The sequence below is a fragment of the Asterias amurensis genome, chromosome 4 (assembly GCF_032118995.1).
Source record: "Asterias amurensis chromosome 4, ASM3211899v1".
Taxonomy (NCBI): domain Eukaryota; kingdom Metazoa; phylum Echinodermata; class Asteroidea; order Forcipulatida; family Asteriidae; genus Asterias; species Asterias amurensis.
In genome coordinates, this window is record NC_092651.1 from 27405609 (window position 1) to 27422712 (window position 17104).

The window sequence follows — 17104 nt, forward strand, 5'->3', positions numbered from 1 at the left end:
TGAGTTGTATGGTTTATATAAAGATGCAAGAATTTTCAGTTGATGTTGTTTGTGTTGTCCGGTTAAAGAGAAGCATAATGCCTTAATTTTGCCTGCAGAACAAAACACCTTTTAATTTTAAACAACGTTGCTTGTTCTGCAAGTGCAAGTGCATGTTGAGACACCGATCTGGCATCTGCGTTTCATTAATTGTGTATGCTCCTCCGCCATTGTGAATAGAACGCACCGGCAAACACTAATTTATACCTACGTAACATGGTCCAAAACCAACTGAGAGAATTTGTGGGTCAATTTTATGGTTATTGCAATCTTAATTGATGTCGGAAATTAAGAAGGAGGTTGCTTTTGTGTTCCTTCAGATATTTATTTTTGAAACGGTAGGAAGTTTCCCTAGTGAGATTGAATTAAGGTCGCTTAATGTTATTTGCTGTAATTTACGTGACAATTCTGCCGTCCCTAACAATTACCATGAAAGCTATGCAAGTGAACGAGTTTTTTTAAACTGTTAAAATAGTTACACCACCATATAATAACAGTAGTTCAGAATTTAATGTGTATGTCTCTCTCTTTAATTGCAAACATAGCTAACGATGCTATTCTTTCATGAAATGTATTTCTGAAAACGCTTCCCGTATTAATTTGATGACAAGTATTGTGCAGTTTTCTGCCATGGCCGTTTGGTGACCTAAATATTACACACCCAAACTGGGGCCATTATTTTGGAGGAAATAGAACCTACATCACGTCATGCGTAAGTGCTATAGAAAGAAATCAGAGCGCTTTCTTCATACTGTAATTAATTTGAAATACTGGACGGCATCAGAACATTAGCGCGGTACGTTTGATTAGTGGGCTATTTTCTGTCTATTCATTATCCACAAACCTTCAAGAATGCCGAATTCATCACCCATTGTCTTCATCAAACAATTGATGCTGATTGAAGACGTAGCTATACGTGTGACATTAACAGTACCGCTAGCTTATCATTGGAGGTTGGTAAAAATAAATAGGAGTGGGAAATGTGGTTACGTTGAATAGCGGTTTTTTATGAAGCAATTTTTTGGTTTTGGTTTGACATTGGATATGTTCAGAGTTACTTGATAGGTTTAGTCAACCATGTACACGTAGCTATTGTTGTATGTCACGGTAATATTTCATACTGCAAGCCCACCTGTAGTGTAATACTCATCACAATGTTTGAAATTTTACACATGACTTATATTAAATACTATATGTCAACAGTGTGGAAAAGCGAAGAAAAACACACCAGCTATTGTACTGAGTCTACAAATAACATGGAGCCTACGAATAACACGGCGAATACTGTACCTAGCTTCAAAAGGGTTTGGCTGAAGTGAAAGCGAGACAGGTAAAGGATGGGGGGGGGGGGAGGGGAGGCAAATTGGGACAAACAAGAGTAAAGTTAACTATACAGGTATACATTGTGTTATATAGAGAGTTGGGCATGACCTGTCAATATAACCATGGAGGTAGAAACCTCCATGTCCTAACCCAGCAGGAAATCATTGGGGTCAGGAATATTGTTCATGAAAGGGGATACATGGCCAAGGTTGCTAGTACGTGGGTAGAACCGATACTTAAAACTAGTTCAAAATAGTCCTTGCACGAGGAGGGTTTGGCGTTTGGATCGAGTGTTTCTTATACACTGTCTAGTGAGAAACCTTTCAAACTTGGAAGAGATTGCATACATCAAAGGGTTAAGCAAACTGTTTGCTGTCAGGGTGTCGCTTCGAGCACTTGCTCAAAATAAGAAGCTACCGTGCGATGGAGAAAACTTGAATGTTTGGAGAAGGGGAGTAGGGTGCTTTTGCAAAATAAGACATATTCTTGTGTTGGGTCTTGGAATAAGAGCATCTCACCAAGTATTGCTTCTGTAATGAAACAAAGTAAACGTTTTACTTGCTATGGGGTATAGTAGATCGCAATTGGGACTACAGTGATGAAAAGGACCGGGGGCTGTACATGTTTCTGATCGGTGTAGAACGTGGAGCTTTGCAAAGCATGGCAAATTGAGGAACGCATCAATTACTGAAAGCTGATAACAATATAAAACAATTTACGGATCTCATTTTCAAAATGCAGCCATTACTTTTCATCTGTTAGTCATCTACATGACAGAGTCCTATCACGAATCAAACAATGCAAGGTTAGTCTTGTCATCAAGGAAGACTTCTACCTCCATGGTCCTGGCGGAATTCACACGTGGACATTTTAAGACCAGCTTGGAATCCGCATTTTGCTGCTGGATGGACCACACATAACTGATCACTCATTGGCTACATTGGATTTCAGCATGATTGACGCCCGTGCCCACGTGTGTCCCCTCCTCCCCCTTCCAAACATACATTTTATAGTAATTGAAAATATTGAATTATTGAAAGACTGATACTCCATACTAAAGTTTTACATTTTTGACGCTTGTTGTGATTGTAATTTTACCTCTCATTTACAGTCCAGATATTGTATTAAAAACAGTAAAGTATTAAGAGCACCGACTTGTGTGTGTTTTAACACAATAGAAGCCCCAGGTAAACTCTGAGCACTCTCCAGTGTATTAACTTGCACTGCCGAATCTGTAACAAGACATGGTCAAGCGTTCAGCAGTAGTTTATAGCTCCATGGTTTAACTGAGACCGAGTTAACTTTTTAAACCTTGTTTGGACCATATGCAAATATATATTTGTTAACATTAAAGGCAATGTAACTTATTATTGTTAACAGATGGACAAATGGTGACAATGGACTATTGAAGGTCGTTGTCGGTTCTTGATTCACCTTTGCGTTTAAATTCCAGCAGATACAAGTATCAAACACACGCACCGTACCCAACCGCAACAGCCGCACACCTCTCATATTTATAGCACTTCGCACGGAAGCTAGAATTGCCAGACTATTTTTTCCGTTCCATTTGCCAAATACATTCACAACTCCTAGAAATCGAAACCACGAGCCTGCCCTATCCCACTTTAATTCAATCAAATTCCCATGTTAGTTCCTAAGTACAACAACGTTGATGGATTAATCAGTGTTTCCTATTGTAAACCACTTTAGCCATGATTTCCTTTTATAAACTAACAAAGCAGGACAGGGGCAGACTCTGACCATGCTCTGATCTATATGTGTTATTAGTGACATAAGTTGTATTGGCCAGGCATTCTCAGTCATGTGATTCTTTTTAATAGTTTAATAGTTGTAAAAGCCGGTAAAATACAATCCATCTCATTGTTATCCCCCACAACAGGTTATTATAAATTGAAGGGATGTACGGCGTTTCTGATCACCATACAATAAGTAGTCGTAAAAGTTTGTTTAAGTGCCAAAAGAGAGAGTCAGAGTGATTGGGAAAAGAAGCAGATAAACTAAATCTGATTATCAACTGACGTATAAACACTAGGTTTTATTACTTTATGTTGCAAAGCTTAATGAAATTTCCTCGTTACAAATCAGCAGACATACACTAAACGTGGGTTTTAGAACATGCAGAGCATTTCGTTTGTTGATGTTCTATACAGTCAATCAGACTGTACGATAACATTAACAAATTAATACAATGTCAAACACGAACAACTGGTTCATTTATGCCTACCAACTCAACCAAAAAGCTCATGTTTTCCAATTGATTGTTATTATTATGTTTTCTTTATAGAAGGTATTGATTTTGTCCTTGGATGATTGGAGTATTGTATGTCATTAAAAGAGAATGGTAGTAGCTACAGTGACTGATGTAAGGGGGCTGTAAAGCAAATGTCGAATTACCCAATTTCTTTTAACGTTTAGTTCAATGATGTCAGTCTTTACATTACACACTGACAGTGACGCTTCCTCATACTTATCGAATTGAGTAAAAGATTATCCGAGTTACTGCTGCAGTCAGCTATAACAGATTAATTGTTTCCACTCTTTTCTCTCACACAAGGCCTACAATAAATCACGTATGGTATTATCATGGTCAAACCTGTTTTACAAATTGGGATAAAAAAGAAAAGAAACCGGCAGTTTTTATCCGACTTATTTAGGGTTCTGTTTGAGTCCTTGATTCGCGATTCACGTCTCATTTATTGACACAATTAAATTACTGCGGTTAGCTTAGTCTGGAGATTTATGTCAGTACATTTGCAACCTTGATTTCGTTCATACAACTTTAAGTTGAGAAGTGGTATAGCAAGCAGCGGGCCAATTTCGTAAAGCGTTTCAGTTGACATTTCTGCTTACATGTAAAGCCCGTAAGCAAAATATTTGTTTCTACTTCTTAACTCAGGCAAAGCAAACGGTACGCGGAACAAGAGCTACTTCAAACCTCCATTTACGTTGCCCTGAGAGTGAGAGTAAAGCTGGTGAATTTTTTGCTTAGTTTGCTAAGCGCAGTATCTTGCGGTAATCAGATTCATGAAATTGGGCTGTAGCAGAGGTGTGGCCAATAAATTGTTACTGAGAGCGCTCGAGCACAGTCAGAAATATCTTGCTCGCTCACTAGTGTAGTGCTATACAACTAGCTAGCTACACCAAGCTCATAATATTTCCTCAACCCATGTTCTATGTAGGCCGTACATAACTGGTCATAAATCAGGAAGTCATAAGATTTCAAATTGGAGTTTCGGGGTCGCGCCATTGTCGTTAATTGATTTACGACTGACTTGGACGGAAACCAGCTGGTTGGATACCAAGAAATACCCAACAGTTTGACGAGTAAAGAGTAGAAACATTTGAAACATTTTGTTGGGATTGATTATAAACCTTCTTTAAGCCTGGTATTCATTTATATTTTTTGAAGATAGTGTATGCCCTTACAATAAGACAACGAAAGGACTAACTGCCGAGTCCTTCCTTTTTTCAGCATTCGATAAAGACTCTACAATGGTCGAATTGTCATTAACTGTTTGTTGGAAATATGTTATTGGAGGCTACATTTTTGTGATGTGTGCAAAACAAAACGCAAAACTAATGGTACCTACAATGCTGTAAGCTATTTTATGCTTTCACCCTTGACGGTTGGTAATAAGAAACTGTCAAAAGTTGCATTTGTATGCGCCCATGCAAACTGTTCTCTAATATAATATTGAGATCTAATACTTGATATTCGCACCACGTGGTTCTGTGTTGACTCTACCTCCATGTTGAATCACGTGACTGCGAAGAGAACTGCTTGATAGTTGTAACGAAAACACATTGCACAAGTGAGTTTCTGGAAACACATGCCATTTATGACGGAAAGTAATTTGAACCTAAGCCAAGGAGTCGCAGTTTTTTATCCATGCCCTAACTGAGGGATTTTCCCCTCTGAGCTGACATTACCACACAGTTTGATTGGTCGTGCGGCGTCGCCCCATGAGTGTAGTGTGTCATTACTGTGGAACAAATCATATACAAACAGGAACTGTGTACACAAACAACAAATGTTTATAAGGTATGATTTGGATTGTAAATCGGATATAGAAACTAGGTCAGAAACCCAGTTACGTCTTGTGTTCATTGTGTGAATATGTGCAATACTTTGTTGCACTATAATATCCTTGGATTTGTGTGATAATTCTTGGACGAACAGAACATTGGCCAATGTTGAGAAAAGTAATCTTCAATTCCAAATATGGGTTAGCTCAAGAGTTGAAAGTACAACAATACTCAAAGTACGATTTCGGGATGAGCTGAAACTACTTTAAACAAATTCTTGTTGTCCGAAGTGAAGGGAATCTGCTGCAAACACAGCGCTTGGAAAATGTGTAAAAAATTAAGTCTACTTTCGTCAAATTTGAGTGCTTTTGTTTCCAGTTTGAGAAGAGTATAGTTAAAGACAGTGGACACTATTGGTAATTGTCAAAGACTAGTCTTCACACTTGTTGTATCTCAACATATGCATACAATAACTAACCTGTGAAAAATTGAGCTCAATCGGTCGTCGAAGTTGCGACATAATAATGAAATAAAAAAACACCCTTGTCACACGAAATTGTGTGCGTTCAGACGCTTGATTTCGAAACCTCAAGTTCTAAACTTGAGGTCTCGAAATCAAATTCGAGGAAAATTACTTCTTTCTCGAAAACTATGGCACTTCAGAGGGAGCCGTTTCTCACAATGTTTTATACCATTAACCTCCCCATTACTCGTCACCAATTAAGGTTTTATGATGATAATTATTTTGAGTAATTACCAATAGTGTCCACTGCCTTTAAGGCAAGATCGTGAAGTACTAACAACTTGCGGGATCAACATGGTTGTTCGATTAAAATAAAAAATTAATTCAATTCAATTTGTACCCTTTATTTTCATATGGAATCCATTTATAAAATAACATAACCCATCCAGACCGATACTCATGTTGGTAAGCATCCTATACCTTTAGCGTGACCCCGTGAGCCAGCGAATGTTGATGATATGGGCACCGTTCAAAGGAAACATGAAGGCCTAGGTATTTGCCGACCGATTCAAAGTCACATTCTTCCTGTCATTGTTTCGGTCCCTGTACATCCAGCCATCAATTTCAATCGGATATGATTCATCAATTTGATCAAATGCTCATTGTTTCAAGGTAATTATTCAGGTGTTCTGGCACTGGTCTGGTTATTGTTCCCAAGATTGGATGAAAGTGATGTGACGCAAAATAAGGATTTGTTTTGGGACGGATTTGTTAAATTTAAATGAATTTCCATTAAGTGTGGAAATAAGATGCTGAAACTGATGCGTAAATGCAACAGAACATGTTGGTAATACCTCATAAGTTTTAATGAGATTGTGACGCTGTAGTGCCCCACGCGTTACTCCTTCCTGACGCAGGTCTGTTTGGCATCTTTGAGAGGACAATGCCAGTTCATTTTGCAAAGGGCACTTCAATTGGAAACATTTAAAAGTCTAATGGGGAAAGTTTGAAGGGGCACCAAGGCCAAGACCAGGCAAAATAGGCCTCGACATCCGCGACCTGCATGTAATTACAGGCATGTGATGTGCATATCTGGTGGAATGAAGTAAAGTGTGTAGGGGGGGGGGTGACCTGGGAGCAATGACTGTAGGTGTATTCATCCACACGATGACGTCATCCACACGATGCCGGTTTATATCGAACTTACATTACATTAAAAATTTCATATTTTAATATTATGTAATATCTGTTTTTTTTATTAACAGCTGTGTGTTCGACGCCTTGTGAACATGGAACCTGCATCGGACCAAACCAATGCCGATGTGAAAGCGGTTATACAGGGAGTAAATGCGAGAGAGGTTAGTAAGATACACATTCCTTAATGCAGACTAACGAGGGAGGCAGATTCCAGACCATATAATATGCGGCAACCCGAACATTGGTTTGTAGTTGTACTGCATACATTTATCTTTATGCTTAAATAAATTAAGCATTATGCTTAAGTAAATTGATTGGTGTTGAACACTAGCAGAGATACCAACATACACGACTTGGGCGTAGCAAATACGATTTCGAGCCGTGACTACGACGCTACGATAATACTCAATAAAACACGCTAAACAAGCCGCCCAATATAATTTGATTAAATCGTACGATACATGCAAACAACGAATGAACTATTAAGTGGAAATAAAAATTAAGAAAAATATCCAAATAATTGTAACAGAAAAGAAAAAACACTTTTAATTTTAGAACGCAGTGTTGAATAATAGCGGCGAATTCACTCGAACAATATAGTGTCTCGACGTAATGATTGTTGCGTGCCCTCTGATCCCCCGCTGGCTGGCCGGATGAGTATTTTTATGCTAGTGCATTGCTGCAAGATCGTACCCATTGATCTCTATTACACCATGGGGAATAGAGCACACGTGCGTGGGGAATGAGGTTGTGTGTGAGCTAACGTGTCACAGTAACCTCATTCCTCATGTATCCACTATTATTGTGCCCACGCTGTCTGTACATGTACTTCATCGAAGCTTGGCACAAAAAGTAAGAAATAATGGCGACAAAAAAAGGAGACCTTCTGAACAAAAATACCTTCAACTGAGTGGCCTGTGAGATCTAAGCTAGAAACGGACACGTTTTTTTTTGTTTTTTTTTCTCTCTCCCAATAGCCTGTTGTTGCATTTCTGACCATTAAAACAAAAACATTTAAGTAAGGCCACCCTTTGTTATATATATTTTTTTTAAACAAAAGTCAGAAGATGAGGGATTTTTTTTTTTTTCCTAGATTTTTTTTTCACTGGCCATTATAAACATTTGTAGCTGTTCTGGTGGTGCATACAGAGGTAAATGTTATTTCACGACAATGCCTGAAAATGAGCTAATTAGCATTGTAGAGAGTAATAGAAAGATTGGTTTAGGGAGCCCAGTTCAAGCCACGCTCGCCCTTAACTTTTGGGAGATGCTACTCTTTTTTAAAGTTCAATGTTGGCATCTCTGCACTAGTTCAAAAACTCAAAAACTAAAGGCATTTTTAAATGTATGATATCGTTAATTATCGTTACTTTCTTTTTAACTGACTCGTTGATACCCTTTAGTAGACAGTGTGACGTCACCATAATGCCAATTCAACTGTGACCAGTCATGCTTTGTTACACTGTGTACTTTGAGGTATTTGAATTCCCTTCATAAAAGTCTCTTGCTGGAAGGGAATAATTAATCTCTGGTATTTGCTCTCTGGTTGTCGTCAAAGCTTCTAAAAGTAAACTTGCCTTAGTTCCAGTGACCGGGGGTTGAACTGTGTTCATCAGAGCTTGCTGGGCTCAGCCCGCACCTAATAACTGCATCCATGTACACTAACCGCTCAATTGTCAGGTCGAGTACAGCTGAATGTTCAGTGGAAGTGCCACAAATTAGATCCCTTGAGGTTAGTCCCTAGATGTAATCCATGCCCAAATTTATCAAATAAATCATATTTGGTTGTTTGGGAGTTGCTGCAGCTGCAGTTTGTCTAAACGTTCCGATCTCAGTGAAATGGAATCACTCAATGTGACAGTTTGATTACACGTTATGATTTGAAAGTCGTCGAATATGACCTGCAGATATGAAACTTGATTTTAGGAACACCTCCTTGCGCTCTCACACAATTTATTAATTCAATAAAATAATTTTACAGTAGACTCTCTGTACATATTTTTATTTATAAATATCAGAGGTCTATTGAGTTAGGTCTAAACGTGTTCTGTACAGTATACCTGCAATAATCTGGAAAACAGTGCAGCTGGCTAAAGTAAAAATGGCCATCAGTAGAGTTTCCGGCACTTAAGGTGGAGGCATTTAGCAGGGGGGGGGGAGAGTGCCCTGGAGCGTCCCAGGTAGAGCGGATACGTCTCCCAACCCGTGTGCATGATTGTCTAGACCGTGTCCTCACTGTTAATAGGAATTCAAGAGATCGCTTAAGGCAATGTTCTGTAAATTAGCCTTAATACCTAACGGGTATGTGATCATTACCGTTAATAAGGTCAAATGACCGGAGCTTTGCTCCACAGAGTCCACAGCTACGTCATTGGCTCCCAAGGCACGCTGTGGATTTTGGTTTATCGTGATACCCTAAATATGAGGCTGGTTAATATCAATGCTACGGAAGCGTTCTACCGCTACACGATAACTGACCGTGTACGTGAACAAAAAGTCGCAACTTATCATATACGTACAAATTGAACCCAAACTTATCGTGCATACACATGGTAAATCGCAACATCAAAAACATAAACACATTGCTGTTTCTCATGTTTGGCTTTTCAAATATAATTATTATACAGAAAAAATACAGAATATCCTGTTGCAAACTGCTAACCAACTTGTAGGATACTTGGTGTCAAGGAAAACAAAAAGAGTTAATGGCCTGACATTTTGATTCTAGCAGAGTATTTCTACTTTAGCCTTCGAGAAAGACTCTGCCAAGGTCGAAACAAACGTCAGACAACCAATTACTTTTTGAAGAGATCTAGACAGGAACAAATCTAAATGGCTACAATTAAGAGTTTGGAGTGCACAGTCAGTAAAATGCAGAGTGTGGAAGAGAAAGAATATTGTTAGTGTTTATTTTGTCAAAAATAGGGTGACTTATTTGTCCTTTAAACTTTGATCAGGTAATAAATAGCTGTCCGTCAGAACATATCCCACTTCTGACACCAAACACTTATATAAAACCTTTCTCAAATGAACAATACAGATCTTTCCCATTTATTTCCCTAAAGGTTGTCGAGATGTGTATCCGCTCTCATGTCTTTCTTTCAGCTTAAACTGTCGACGAAACATGTCACAATTTACCACGGGTCTATTTTAAAACGACAGCCAGGGATATATTTATTTTAAGCTTTACCACCGTCAGGATTCATTTTGTAATTTATGAATTGCTCATGACCTCGGCTCTTTTTCTTTGGATTACGGTTTGGGACTTAAATAACCCTTACATTGATGTTTGAGTTGTCAGTGCTCAGATTATTAACGTACAGTTGCTTACACACATTATAACAAACTTGATGAACCAATTTCCCTAATCTTGATGTGTTTGTCAGTGCTTCGATTCCGAATAAAAAGTATATATCATTTAAACTGCTGACGTCATGGGTTCGAATCCAACCGAATCGGACAAACAAACAACCTGACAACACTTTAGGTCAACTGAAAATTACGATTGGTCTGCGTGAACTCTGACCCTGGTTAACTTTGACATCAAATGAGAAGCTGGCAATCTCTGCATGTAATACGTTTGCTATCAGTAAGTTTTTTTCACATTTATAAGTGGACTCGTAGTTACCACTTATATAACACGTGTTTAGTAACTTAATCATAACAAAATCCTTGCTGGACCATTTTCATAAAGCTGTTAAAGATATGCCTACGTGTTTTCCCATCAAGATTAGTTTCAATATACTTGCCGCGCCTGGCGGCGACTATATCATCGCGGAATTGAACAATCAAGCGCCTTGGCCAAGAAGTTATTTTAGGTATAACCTTATAGCTGCGAAGGACATGCTTGTATTTTTCAAAAGCTTTTTGCAGTGGAGGAAGGGAAATCGAATTTCACGGGTAATCAAATAGCAGCAGCTAAAATAGTACTCACGAACACTTATAACTTTAATGTAGGAAACGTTTTTCTAATCGTTTCCGCTGGTGGGACTCAGTGACCGGGTTCGACAAAGGGCTTGACGATACTATTACTATGAATCCAAGCTAGAAAAGGAAAGTTTGACGTTGTCGAGTACGTGGCAGTTTGATAGGCCAGACAATGTCAAAAACATCGAGTGGAAAAGAGCACAGTAGCTGTTATCAAGTGTTTGCTTGTATTGGGCTAAGTCAATCAAACATGAATCATATTAGTTTACTTAATATGTCAGTATGTGTTAGTTCACTACTGGACATGATATACATAAACAAAACTTGAATCTGAAGACTATTTGCAACAAATAATCAAGTATAGCCACACAACACCCTTTGGTGTATATTCGCGTCAACCTCTAAACATTGGCTATTATTTATGATTCTGCTATCCATTTTGCATGGGCTAAGTGTATAAGTAGGCCATCCTGTAGGCTATATTGAGCTCTTTTTTCATTTATCCATTCATAAAGGCAGTGTATACTTGTTGTCAATTGTCAACTATCTTCACTTGGTGAATCTCAACATATTAATTATTTGTGCCTCAAATAATAATTCTATAAAAACTCTGTCTAAATTGGTCAGGCGAAGTTGAAGGAAAATAGAGACAGAACAACACCCTTGTTGCAAAGGCTTCCATGCTGACGAGAAAAGCTTCAGTTTCATATTCAAATTGTTGGGTTGAAAATTTGCCCTTTCTCTTTAAACACGTTACTTGAAGGGGATCGTTTCTTTACCAATGTTTGATAATCTCCAGTGCTCTTTACCAACCAGTTCGTATGGTTATTGACTTGTGGAGCAATTGCCAAAAGAATACCCTGCCAAAAGGTTGATTAAACATCGCATTGCAACCAAAATGGCTGAATTGGGTGATTATAGGAGAACTTATATAGCGGATACAGAAATGCATCACCATATATTGATACAAAAGTGGATATCATTCATGAGATTCCTGGAGCATAGAAACATTTAATTATACCTTTCCTGTTGTTTGACTCCCATCTCGAGTTTAGGAAATCCCACCAGTGACTCTTAAAAATAGACAAAAAGGGAGAGGGGTGATGGCCACTCATCCTCTCTAGCCGTTCTTGCAGCTCGCATCAAAGCTAGAGGGTTATTAGCAATGAATATTGGAGGATTGGTGCCATTTCCAAGATTAGAACCAGAATAATTGCTTATGATGATCCCAAATATTATATCAAACGCCTTGTCCCGATACGTGAGCTGTAAATTTAACGAGTGTTATGTTCATTAATAATGGACCTTGTCTCTTTTGGGAGGTGTTTCACGTTTAATATGTATAAGAACAACCTGTCAGTTTTAACATTCTAAGATGAAAACACTTTTTTTCTCTAAGGAAACAGGGTTCCAGCTGACATACATTGAGACACGCCCATCGCATCCGGGTTTCTGTATTTGTAAATGTGGATGAAGGAAACAGATTTCAACTCTTGGGACTCCGTGTCGGAATGATCGATTCATCACATCGGAAGAAAATAATTTCCTCTCCTTTTAAAGTTGGACTTCAGTATTTAGCTTAAAGGCACCGTGATAATGTTGAGTGTGAAATGCTCAAAAAGTGTGTGTATTACAGTGGAGTGATGTATATACCGATTGTTGTTTGCTAATCAAAAGGCTCAGTGATTAGAACAAATCAGTGGAACAATATAAAGGTGAGGGGCGAAACATTCAGAGACCTCCAATATTAAACAGTTGGCATATTATGAACATTCATACAAATATAAATTACGAAACAAACATGTTTAGTTTTCCGTTTTACTCCAACTGTTTCCACGTGATAACATTTCACGGGTCTCAATGGAGCTAACACCCCCCCCCCCCCAAAAAAAAAAAAAAAATAAATAAATAAATAAAAAAATAAAAAATAAATAAAATAAAATAAAATAAAATAAAATAAAATAAAATAAAATAAATAAAAAATAAATAAATTAATAAAAAAATAATACGAAGTCCATTTTTTTAAAGGATTGTTTTTGTTTACTCTGCTGAGTTTGTGTGATACCACTTTCGTTTGTGGTGACAGCATGGGTTTTATTGTTCGAGTAGACCATTACTGAAACTGATTTGACCCCCGTTCAAATAAATGAAAAATGTTCACCCACACTTTGAACAGCGATGGTGAGTGTTAACTCTTCAGTTGAAAGTGAACCCGCTTTTGTAAATACACAGAGCTTAACAATATAAACCTTCAACCTAAAACTGGCATAGCAACACAGTCGATGCCAAACAAAAGCTCAACCCGCGCTTATTCCCAGTTGACTTGACGAGCTTTTTATAAAAGTATGCTTAAGGGTTAAGCTTGAACCTTTTGGCCCACCTTCGCGACCTCAATGTTTAGCTTCGGAAACGATACCCCACCGTTATGAGATCATTCGATACGGGAAAATGTTTCAAAGGCACCGTTGCCTGCATCCTGGGTTTTTCTTGACTTCATCCGTGATCTTTATAGGGTTATATTTCTGGCAACAAGACTAACTAAGCAAACCTCACTGTTTTTTGAAGGCGACACTAATCCAATTTCAACAAAACTTGTTAACATAGCAATATTCTCTCTGACGCCTTTTTACTGCCAATCCAACTGATTGTGAAAACACTTCTTGTTGTTATTAATGGTAAAACAATGACTGAAAATCAGTCCAACATTGTTTGAAATATTGGATTTTGGACCTTGTTGGATCGACTTCCATCTTGTCATGTTATCGGCGAGACTGTGTAACTATCTGCATCGGAACGTCAAGGAACAATTTAATTAACTCCCTATCAGTCTGTGACGATTCATGACAAGTGTCATGTCCAATGAGTCGATGTGACGACAACTCCATGTTTGTAACCTGTTTTGCATCTGCCATAACGGGCAAACAAACACTTGTTATGTTTCTAGCACTAACGGAAACGTCATTTTTAGAAACCTGCCCATCAAAATTATACCCACATGAGAACGGTAGTCTGTCTGCAAGTGTTTGTAAAAGTGTGTTTGTCCGTCGTTCGACCTTTCCCGTCACATTTGGTTCATCCGATGTTCCACTTTTCATTTCCGGGAGATGATGCCCGATGATGAAACTTAAAGGCAGTGGACACTATTGGTAATTACTCAAAATAATTATTAGCATAAAACCTTACTTGGTAACGAGTAAAGGGGAGAGGTTGATGGTATAAAACATTTTGAGAAACGGGACCCTCTGAAGTGCCATAGTTTTCGAGAAAGAAGAAAATTTCCATGAATTTGATTTCAAGGCCTCAGATTTAGAACTTGAGGTCTCGAAATCAACCATTTTAAACGCACACAACTTCGTGTGACATGGGTGTTTTTTTCTTTCGTTATTATTTCGCAAGTTCGATGATCAATTGAGCTCAAATTTTCACAGACTTGTTATTTTATGCATATGTTGAGATACACCAAATGAGAAGGCTAGTCCTTGACAATTACCAATAGTGTCCACTGCCTTTAAACTATAGAGATAGCAAACGCTACATACACCTGCTTAAACCAATCTCATGGAACACGAAAATGCCGTGCGTTTTTACCCGTTATGTAGGTCATCAACTTCGATATTGATCTGCAACCTGCACGTGAGAAAGCACATCGTGGCTTCCTTGGAAGGCTACAAAATAATGTGTGAATTCTAGAAAGGGAATATCTCCATCTATACGCCTCTCTTAAAGGAACACGTTGCCTTGGATCGGTCGAGTTGGTCTTTGAAAAGCGTTCTATAACCGTTTGTTATAAAATCGGTATGGTTAGAAAGATGTTGTAAAAGTAGAATACAATGATCTACACAAATATGCCTCGAAATTGCGTGGTTTTCGTGTTACCTCGTCGACAAACACGGTCGGCCATTTATGGGGGTCAAAAACTTGACTCCCATAAATGGCCGACCGTGTTAGTCCGCGATGTAAAATGAAAACCGTACAATGTTGAGTGCTACTTGTGTGGATCATTGTATTCTACTTATAAAACATCTTTCCAACCATATACATTTCATAACAAACGGTTTCAAACGCTTTTCATAGACCAACTCGTCCGATCCAAGGCAATGTGTTCCTTTAATATGCATGGCGTCATAATTCTTACCAAAAATGAGGCTATGGGCGCACGTCCCACATCAATTGCAGTGGCTGCGCCCATCGCCTCGTTTTGGATTAGAATAATTGTGACATACCTCATGTATGTACCTCAAATATTACGAAGGCGTACATTACATTCACTCGCCCTGAGAGGCTGAAGCCTCCCCCCCCCCTACTAAATAAGAACAATACTAACAAATAAATGATTTGTAAATCCTTGTATAGCTTTTAGCTTGAAATGTGTAGATACTTATTCATGAAAGTATTGGTTTATTTAATCCTTGATCCTTGATTCGAAGCACTGCATTTGCTGCAAAACTCGACAGCAGACTCGATTTACTGTCGTTGCGGTACCCGCTGCTACTATTTATGATTCGAACTGCCTCCGAGGCTTGCGGGTAGTCTATGTGGTATAGTTGGTACGACACTGCTCTAGGATTGCAATAGCCGTTGGTTCGAATCCCAGCCGAGTTGGTATGGTTTTGTTGTCTTCACATAGCTCGATTAAACAGTGCTAACACACATCGCTGTTAGGAGTAAAAACAACAACAAATTATCCCGGACAAATAATGAAAGACTCATGACACAAAGTATTTGTTGTTCGCTGTCTAGCACGGACAGGGTCAAAATTTATTTCTCTCAATTTTACTCTTTCGTTCAACAGAAAACATTTCAACAATGAAAGGAGTCAGCCAACTCAAAAGGTTAAAACAAAAGTGGACAAAATGCCACTACACACAATTCTTTACCTCCAGTGATAATACTTGAGGAACTTCCTGATGTCTACCAGGAGTCTAAGAATTATTCAATTCAAATAAGTTCGCCGCGGACTTACAATACACATTGCATCCCAATAAACGGGTTTGGAAGTGTCTACTCCAAAGCACTGACTCCACCACACGGTGTCTATTACCGGTGAAGCCAAAGGGACCTGGCAATAAAAATAAGCATGCACATGAGATTTAATGGCTGACACCTTAATTCTTGTCTCTTGTTATAAGTACACATGACTATACATAATACATCACCTGCTCCGAGCGTCTGCCGAAGCATTTCTCATAGGAGTCTACCTGAAAGAAACTATGAATTCAAGCTAATTATTTATATTTTATCATAATTTAAGTCAGTTTTTACAAACCACAACCTTCCCCATATATCATTTAATCACTGGTTAGCATTGTAACTATTTTGCAGAGAACAACCTTAATCCAGATTTTAGTGTATCATCGTCGGGGGTGATATTATCAATTGCTGATATAAATGTGTCTTTATTGTGGGAGAGGTGGGTGGGGAGAAAAATTATTTTGACCCTCTCTATCCGTTGCCGAGACAGAGAGTGAACTGCAACAATGCTTACCGAAGCGTTATCGACCTACACGCCGGTTGTGATTGGTCCTTCAAATTGATAGAACCTTTAAAACACGCATCATGATTAGTCCAGACCGTGCGTCTCCAAAACAAGGAGACAATGAGGCCTAGCGGACCGCATCACTATTTGCCGTGGATAAATGAGTTTTTCTTCGATGCTCGAAATAAAACTTTATTGTATTCGATTTACTGTGCTCAGTCTAAATTTCTTATTCAATTGGAAATCCGTTTTGGGACTGCATTTCTTCTTTACTAAAACGTCAGCAGAAAGAATTGTATATGGAAAACTACATCGTGTGTAGCTGTGAATATTGTTTCATTGTCAATGTAGGCTTATTTGTCTGATATTGTCAGATTTATTAAGCAAAGATCGTCAATCCGGAAAACAGGGAAAGAGCCAACAGGAGGCCGACTCCCTGTTCCGTCACCTCCACCTGACTCATGAAAGGTAGATGTGGTTCACGATACGGCCTTACTCGTTGAAATGGCCAACATCCATGTTCTACTCGACAGAAAATACTGTGTGTGGTTTTGTGACACTTAAAGAAATGTCATACGTGAAACGTCTATGGTGAAACCATAACGGCAAGGACCCTTAGCAAGGACCTTTAA

The 17104-nt window shown here is 38.5% G+C and overlaps 1 protein-coding gene across 1 annotated transcript in view; it reads left to right on the forward strand.

Annotated features, from left to right (window-relative positions):
* LOC139936339 (uncharacterized) overlaps window positions 1-17104 on the forward strand; it is a 75164-nt gene that overhangs the window by 26044 nt on the left and 32016 nt on the right. The window contains exon 3 of the mRNA XM_071931138.1: window positions 7138-7230. Coding sequence (XP_071787239.1) covers window positions 7138-7230 — 93 coding nt within the window. The remainder of the gene's footprint in view (window positions 1-7137; window positions 7231-17104) is intronic.